Source organism: Martes martes, assembly GCF_963455335.1.
Source record: "Martes martes genome assembly, chromosome: 7".
Classification (NCBI taxonomy): Eukaryota; Metazoa; Chordata; class Mammalia; order Carnivora; family Mustelidae; genus Martes; species Martes martes.
The window spans coordinates 52,340,790-52,349,399 of NC_137894.1; the positions used below are offsets into that span (position 1 = coordinate 52,340,790).

Consider the following 8,610-nt stretch of genomic DNA (forward strand, 5'->3'; position numbering starts at 1 on the left):
TCTTTATAGATCCTGGATATCAACCTTTTATCTGTACTGTCATTTGCAAATATCTTCTCCCATTCCGTGGGTTGCCTCTTTGTTTTGATGACTGTTTCTTTTGCTGTGCAGAAGCTTTTTATCTTGATGAAGTCCCAGAAGTTCATCTTTGCCTTTGTTTCCTTCGCCTTTGGAGACATATCTTGAAAGAAGTTGCTATGGCTGATATCAAAGAGGTTACTCCCTATGTTCTCCTCGAGGATTCTAATGGATTCCTGTCTCACGTTGAGGTCTTTTATCCATTTCGAGTTTATCTTTGTGTACGGTGTAAGAGAATGGTCAAGTTTCATTCTTCTACATATAGCTGTCCAGTTTTCCCAGCACCATTTATTGAAGAGACTGTCTTTTTTCCACTGGATATTTTTTCCTGTTTTGTCAAAGATTATTTGACCATAGAGTTGAGGGTCCATATCTGGGCTCTCTACTCTGTTCCACTGGTCCATGTGTCTGTTTTTATGCCAGTACCATGCTGTCTTGGTGATCACAGCTTTGTAGTAAAGCTTGAAATCAGGTAACGTGATGCCACCAGTTTTATTTTTGTTTTTCAACATTTCCTTAGCAATTCGGGGTCTCTTCTGATTCCATACAAATTTTAGTATTATTTGCTCCAGCTCTTTGAAAAATACTGGTGGAATTTTGATTGGAATGGCATTAAAAATATAGATTGCTCTGGGCAGTATAGACATTTTAACGATGTTTATTCTTCCCATCCAAGAGCATGGAATGGTCTTCCATCTTTTTGTGTCTTCTTCAATTTCTTTTAGGAGTGTTCTGTAGTTCCTCGAGTACAGATCTTTAACCTCTTTGGTTAGGTTTATTCCGAGGTATCTTATGGTTTTTGGTGCTATAGTAAATGGAATCAAAACCACATTGAGATACCACCTTACACCAGTTAGAATGGCCAAAATTAGCAAGACAGGAAACAACGTGTGTTGGAGAGGATGTGGAGAAAGGGGAACCCTCTTACACTGTTGGTGGGAATGCAAACTGGTGCAGCCACTTTGGAGAACAGTGTGGAGATTCCTCAGGAAATTAAAAATAGAGCTTCCCTATGACCCTGCAATTGCACTGCTGGGTATTTACCCCAAAGATACAGATGTAGTGAAAAGAAGGGCCATCTGTACCCCAATGTTTATAGCAGCAATAGCCACGGTCACCAAACTGTGGAAAGAACCAAGATGCCCTTCAACGGATGAATGGATAAGGAAGATGTGGTCCATATACACTATGGAGTATTATGCCTCCATCAGAAAGGACGAATACCCAACTTTTGTAGCAACATGGACAGGACTGGAAGAGATTATGCTGAGTGAAATAAGTCAAACAGAGAAAGTCAAGTATCATATGGTTTCACTTATTGGTGGAGCATAACAAATAATATAGAGGACAAGGGTAGATGGAGAGGAGAAGGGAGTTGAGGGAAATTGGAAGGGGAGGTGGACCATGAGAGACTGTGGACTCTGGAAAACAACCTGAGGGTTTTGAAGGGGCGGGGTGGGAGGGTGGGGGAACCAGGTGGTGGGTATTAGGGAGGGCACAGATTGCATGGAGCACTGGGTGTGGTGAAAAAACAATGAATACTGTTACGCTGAAAATAAATAAAAAATTAAAAAAAAAAAAGAAGAAGGAATATACCTCAACATAATAAAAGCCATACAGTATCATTTTAAATCAGGAAAAACTGTGTTTTCCTCTACAGTCAGAAAAAACTAGGATGTCCATTCTCACCACTGTTATTTAACATAGTACTGGAAGTCCTAGCCACAGCAGTAAGACAATAAAATTAAATAAAAGCCTCCAAAGTGGCAAGGAAGAAGTAAAGCTTTTGCTATTTGTAGATGGCAAAATACTATATATAGAAAACCTGAAAGATTCTACCAAAACCCTGTTAGAAATGATAAATGAATTCACTTATGTCACCAGACACAAAATCAACACACAGAAATCTGTTGCATTTCCATACACCAATAATGAAGCAGCAGAAAGAGAAACTAAGGACTCAGTTCCACCTACCATTGCACAAGAACTGTAAGATACCTAGGAATAAACCTAACCAAAGAGGTGAAAGACTATACTCTGCAAACTATAAAACACTGATAAAGAAATTTAAGACCACAAAAAAATGCAAAGACTTGAGGTGCCTGGGTGGCTCAGTGGGTTAAGCCTCTGCCTTTGGCTCAGGTCATGATCTCAGGGTCCTGGAATCGAGCCCTGCATCAGACTGTTTGCTCAGCAGGGAGCCTGCTTCTCCCTCCTCCCTCTGCCTGCCTCTCTGCCTACTTGTGATCTCTCTCTCTCTCTCTCTCTCTCTGTCAAATAAATAAATAAAATCTTAAAGAAAAAATGGAAAGCCATTCCATGCTCATGGATTGGAAGAACAAATACTGCTAAAATATCTATACTACTCAAATCAATCTACATATTTAATGTAATCCCAATCAAAATACCACCAGCATTTTTCACAGAGCTAGAACAATCCTAAAATTTGTATGAAACTACACACAAAGACTCTGAATAGCCAAAGAAATCTTGAAAAAGAAGAGCAAATCTGAAGGCATCACCATTCTTGACTTCTAGCTATATTACAAAGCTATAGCCATCAAAACAGTATGGTATGGCACAAATATAGACACATGGATCAATAGAACAGAATAGAAAACCCAGAAATGAACCCAAAACTTTATGGTCAATTAATCTTCAGCAAAGCAGGACAGAATATCCTATGGAAAATCTCTTCAACAAATGGGAATAACTTTTGGGAAAAATTTGACAGCTATATGCTAATGAATGAAACTGGACCACTTTCTTACACCACACACAAAATAAATTCAAAATGGATGAAAGACCTAAATGTGAAACAGGAAACCATAAAACTCCTAGAGGAGGACATAGGCAGCAACTTCTTTGACACTGGCCACAGCAACTTCTTTCTGGATATGTCTCCTGAGCCAAGGGAAACAAAAGAAAAAATAAGCTATTGGGAATTCATCAAAATAAAAAGCTTTGCAACGGTGAAGGAAACAATCAAGAAAACTAAAAGGCAACGTATGGAATGGGAGAAGATTTGCAAATGACATATCTGATAAAGGGCTAGTATCTAAAAATCTATAAAGAACTTATCAAACTCAACACCCCAAAAAAACAAATAATCCAGTTAAATAATGGGCAGAAGACATGAATAATCTTTCCAAAGAAGACATACAGGTAGCCAAGAGACACACGAAAAGATGCTCAGCATCAAGGAAATGCAAATAAAAACTACAATGAGATACCACTGTATGGCTAAAATCAACAACACAAGGAACAACGTGGTGAAGATGCAGAAAAAGGGGAACCTTTTGCATTCTTGGTGGGATTGCAAACTGGTACAGCAACTCTGGAAAACAATATGGAGTTTCCTCAAAAAGTTAAAAATAAAACAATCCTACAATTCAGCAATTGCACTCCTAGGTATTTACCCAAAGAATACAAAAACACTAATTCAAAGGGATACATGTACCCCAATGTTTATGGCAGCATTATCTACAATAGCCAAACTATGGGAGCAGTCCAAGTGACCATGGACTAATGAATGAATAACAAAGAGTTGGACTCTTACACAGCCATAAAAGAAGAATGAAATCTTGCCATCTGCAACAACGCAGTTAGAGCTGGAGAGTATTATACTAAGTGAAGTAAGTCAGTCAGAGAATGACAAATACCACATGATTTCACTCTTAACAAACTATAGAACAAACTGATGGTTACCAGAATGGGGCGGGAGGGAAGGTGGAAACAGGTGAGGGGATTAAACAGTGCACTTGTGGTGAGCAGTGGGTATTATATGGAAGTGCTGAATCACTGTATTGTACACCTGAAACTAATATTACAGGGTGTGTTAACTAACTAGAATTCAAATAAGCTTTTTAAAAATTGAATAAAATACAATAAGTGAATAAACAAAAGGCATAATGAGATCTGCAGATATAAAGAAGAAATTGATAGTTTCCAGAGGGGAGGGAAATGGAGGGTGGGCAAAATGAATGAAAGTGAGTGGAAGATACAGGACTCTAGTTATAGAGCAAGTAAGTCATGGGAATAAAAGACACAGCATTGGTAATATACTCAGTGGTATCATAATAACACTGTATGGTGATGGTGCTACGCTTAAGGTGTGCATAGCATAAAATATACGAAGCTGAATTGCTGTTATATACCTAAAACTAATGTAACACTGTGTGTCAACTACACCGAAATAAAATTTTTAAAGTTTTTCAATTAAAATAAAATAGATAATTAAATATATACAAAATCTTCTAGGCCATACATTTTAGGGTACTTCCATGAATTCCTGGAACCAATTCCAGATATAGAGTAAGCACAGTTCCATATATATAGTAAGACAAAAAAATCATTTTAGAGAACAAATGAATGAAACAATGAATTACTGGTTCATGAATGTGCACATGTATGTGATCAAAAGGAAATCAGAAGGTGTCATTGGTTTATGCTTTTCAAAATTCTTCCCAGAAGGAGTTACATCACCAATAGATAAAATATTGAGTGATCATGAGGCACTTATCTAAGAGAAAGGTTAGCAAGAAAAGGGGGCTGAAGTGAGAACACAATGAAGCAGGGAAGATCAGTAGTCCTGTAGTCTGAAATCAGATTGTTTTTAATTATCTGAAGAACAATATGAACACAAAATTTTCCTGCTGAACAAGATAACTATGTCCTCCAAATCATAAAGAAAAAGTTGGCTTGTAAGAGACCTGAAGAACCTGGATTCGATGGGGCACCTGAGTGGCTCAGTGGTTAAGCCTCCACCTTCAGCTCAGGTCATGATCTCTGGGTCCTGGGATGGAGCCCCACATCAAGCCTTTCAGCGGGCTCCCAGATCAGCAGGTAGTCTGCTTTTCCCTCTGCCATTCTCCCTGCTTGTGTTCTCTCTGTCTGTTTCCCTCTCTAATGAATAAATTAAATCTCCAAAAAAAAAAAAAAAAACCTGGATTAGAGATGACTATTTCCCAACTCACCAAAGGAATAAGAAAAAGAGCCATTATTGGTAAAAGAGGAGATGATCAATCGTAAGTGAGTAACTAGCACCTGGGATACATCAAGAGAAAGATTATAAGAAAGTATGTGGATAAACTGAACAAACAATGATAAACTGAAAACTTTAACAGAAAAAGTGAAGCAAAGAAAATAAGAAAAGTAGCACATGTATGTGCAACTCCATATGAATCAATGTAAGTTTTCAATTAAGGTTTTATTTGTCTAAGTCTTCATTATTCTAAGGAAAGAGGAGCATTCTTAAAGGATGTCGTAACACGCAAATCAACTGCAGATGCACTAAAGAAGCCAGTTCTAAAATGCCAGATACAAGCTACATAATGATCACAATAAAAATCTTGTAGCATTTTTATGAAATCTTTCTAAAAATCACTAATGGTCTGAAAGCTCTTTTCATTGCTGCCTTCATCTCTTTATTCCTGAATGTGTAGATGACTGGATTTAGAAAAGGAGTGAGAACAGCATCAGAGAGAGCAAGAAATTTGTCCAGTTGTGAATTGGGATGTGGCCATGTATAGATAAACATGGTTGGACCAAAGAAAAAAAATACCACAGTGATGTGAGCTGACAGCGTGGAAAGAGCTTTGGGTGAACCACCTGAGGAATGTTTCCAAACAGTAAACAGGATGAAGATGTAGGAGATGAGGAGTATAGAAAAAGAACCAACACAGAGGAACCCACTATTGACAGTGACCATGAACTGCAATCTGTAGGTATCTGTACAAGCTAGTCTGAGGAGACGAGGAAGGTCACAGTAAAAGCTGTCCAATACATTAGGACCGCAAAAGGGTAAATTAACAATAAATGCTAGTTGGAACAGTGAGTGTATTATGCCAAGGGCCCAAGCAGCAGCCAGAAACAAAATGCACATTCGTGAGTTCATGATGGTCAAGTAGTGCAGAGGCTTACAAATGGCAACATATCTGTCAAAGGCCATGGCAATGAGCAGCACCATCTCCACGCCACCAATGACGTGGATGAAGAAGATCTGGGCAATGCACCCTCCAAAGGAGATAACTTTGCGCTTTCTGAAAAGATCATAAATCATCTTGGGTGAGGTGGCAGAGCAGGCCCCCAAGTCAATGAAAGAGAGACTGGCCAGTAGGAAGTACATGGGGGAATGTAAGTGAGGATCGATGGTCACAGAAAACATAATGAGGATGTTTCCAGTCATGCTTGCCACATAGAGCACAGAGGAGAACACCAGGAGAAGAAGCTGGATCTCCCATGAATGAGTCAGTCCCAGAAACACAAACTCAGACACAACTGAGTGATTCCCTCCATCCATGAATCCAGCCAACTCGGCTGCCACTGAAATGAGGAAAACTAACAATATGAGAAAGAAATTATGATTCTCAAGAATGATACTGGTATTAATGATTTATGTTGCATTACAAGTGAGAACTACCTGGTAACCCAATTCTTCAGACTTCATAAGTAATGATGATAATGACAATGACATAAGCACAACTCAGGAGATCATATTATAATTGGAACTATGAGGAAAATTTCTCATTACCTAAAATTAATAGGAGAATTTGGCAAGAAGAAAAGCTTCACAGGTGCCTGTAACAAGAAACAGAATATACAGCAAGAAGGTGTATTTGCTCACAAAAGAGAAGGAGACGGCAAGTGAATATAAAATTTAATTACCCATAAAGGAAAATTATAGTTATACAAATTATATCTGACCTTACTTTCCCATATCAACATATTTCATCTCCCTTTTATGATCACTTTCAGGGGCACCTGGGTGGCTCAGTGGGTTAAGCCTTTGCCTTTGGCACAGGTCATGATCTCAGTCCCAGGATTGAGCCCCGCATCAGGCTCTCTGCTCAGTGGGGAGACTGCTTCCCCCTCTCTCTGCCTGCCTCTCTGCCTACCTGTGATCTCTCTCTCTGTCAAATAAATAAATAAAATCTTAAAAAAAAGAAACTATGATCATTTTCAATTTCTTCTCTCTGTACAATTTACAGTCAGAGTAAGTATGATTGTGGAGAAACTGATTAATCAATGGATCACCATTTAGGAATGAAAGTTTTCTGAAACATGAAACTGGGGAATAAGAAAATACCAAAATCAGTCAAGAGTAGTAAAAAGGGAGAAATGGGCTTTATCAAAGATAGAATTTCATTCTTTATCATCACATCAGATCAGGTTCACTCCTTTTCTGAATCTTTCCATTTTTTTTTTATTGTGGTAAAAACCATGTAGCTTTAAATTTAATGACATAAATCCTGAATAAGAGTACAGTTCAGTATTATTAAGTGTATTCATCTGTGGTAGAAAAGATCCCTAGAATTTCTTCATCTTCTAAATCTGAAACTCAATACCCATTAAACAACAACTCCCCTCAGCTCCTGGTAACCACCATTCTACTTTCTGTTTTTATGAATTTGACTACTTTAGCTACCTCACAGAAGTGGAATCACACAGTATTTATTTTTGACTGTCTCATTTCACCTAGCATAATATCTGCAGATTCATCAACTACATCTTCCCATTTTTTAAAAGTACTATCAAGGGGAGCCTGGGTGGCTCAGTGGGTTAGGCCTCTGCTTTCGGCTCAGGTCATGGTCTTAGGGTCCTGGGATCAAGCTCTGAATTGGGCTCTCTGCTCAGCAGGGAGCCTGTTTCCCCCTCTCTCTCTGTCTGCCTCTCTGCCTACTTGTGAACTCTCTCTCTGTCAAATAAATAAATAAAATCTTAAAAAAAAAAGTACTATCAAAATCATACAGAGGTCTCTACTGGCCATTCAATAAAGTTCCCTCTGGAACCCACACCTGGCCCTGTAAGACTTTTATCCAGACCTAAGATATGTACAAATATTTTGGGTTTCATGCTACTTTCTGCTAAAGCAGGGGCTTATATCACCACAAGAAATGTGAAATACACCTGGAAACAGCTTCTATTTGCCCACACATATAAAGTACTTATAGCCAGCACTTTGAAACACTGAAATATTGCGTTTTTCTTCATCAGTGATTCAGCCACCCACTCCCTATTTCTGCTTAGTACCTCCATCCTTCTAAAGTGTCCGGTACTTTATTGTAACCTACTGATATTTGATAAGATTGTGCTCAATGTGTCTGAAATCCATGCAGGTATGTGATTATCTCCAAGATCATTTGTACTTTTCAGCTTTAGCCCATTTTGAAATGAAAAGCATGTCAAACTTCAGTAACATAGGAGGGCACCAGAGGTATCACCTTGGCTTGCTCACATGCACCTAAAACAGATACTAAAGGCTTGGCAGCTGGGGCACCTGGCTGGCTCGTAACTCTTGATGTCAGGGTTGTAAGTTCAAGTCCCACAGTGGGTGTAGAGATTACTTAAAATCTTCAAAAAAAAAAAAAAGAAAGAAAGAAAGAAAGAAAAAGAAAAAGCAGGGAGGGGGGTTGGTGTCTGTTAAGTTTAAGCTATGTTTTGTATTTGAGAGAAGAAGGGATGAAAGTGGTGAAGAGTCCATTGCTCTGTGCCCAAATACCCACCATAATGAATTCCCCAGTAGAGGGTAAA

The 8,610-nt window shown here is 38.6% G+C and overlaps 1 protein-coding gene across 1 annotated transcript; it reads right to left on the reverse strand.

Annotated features, from left to right (window-relative positions):
- Positions 1-5,440: 5,440 nt before the first annotated feature.
- On the reverse strand, positions 5,441-6,379 carry LOC308346804 (olfactory receptor 4F3/4F16/4F29-like; the record flags this gene model as incomplete). The annotated part of the gene is made up of 1 exon (XM_080809849.1): positions 5,441-6,379. One exon carries the CDS (start codon positions 6,377-6,379, stop codon positions 5,441-5,443), a length of 939 nt encoding a protein of 312 aa, XP_080665975.1.
- Positions 6,380-8,610: the final 2,231 nt, after the last annotated feature.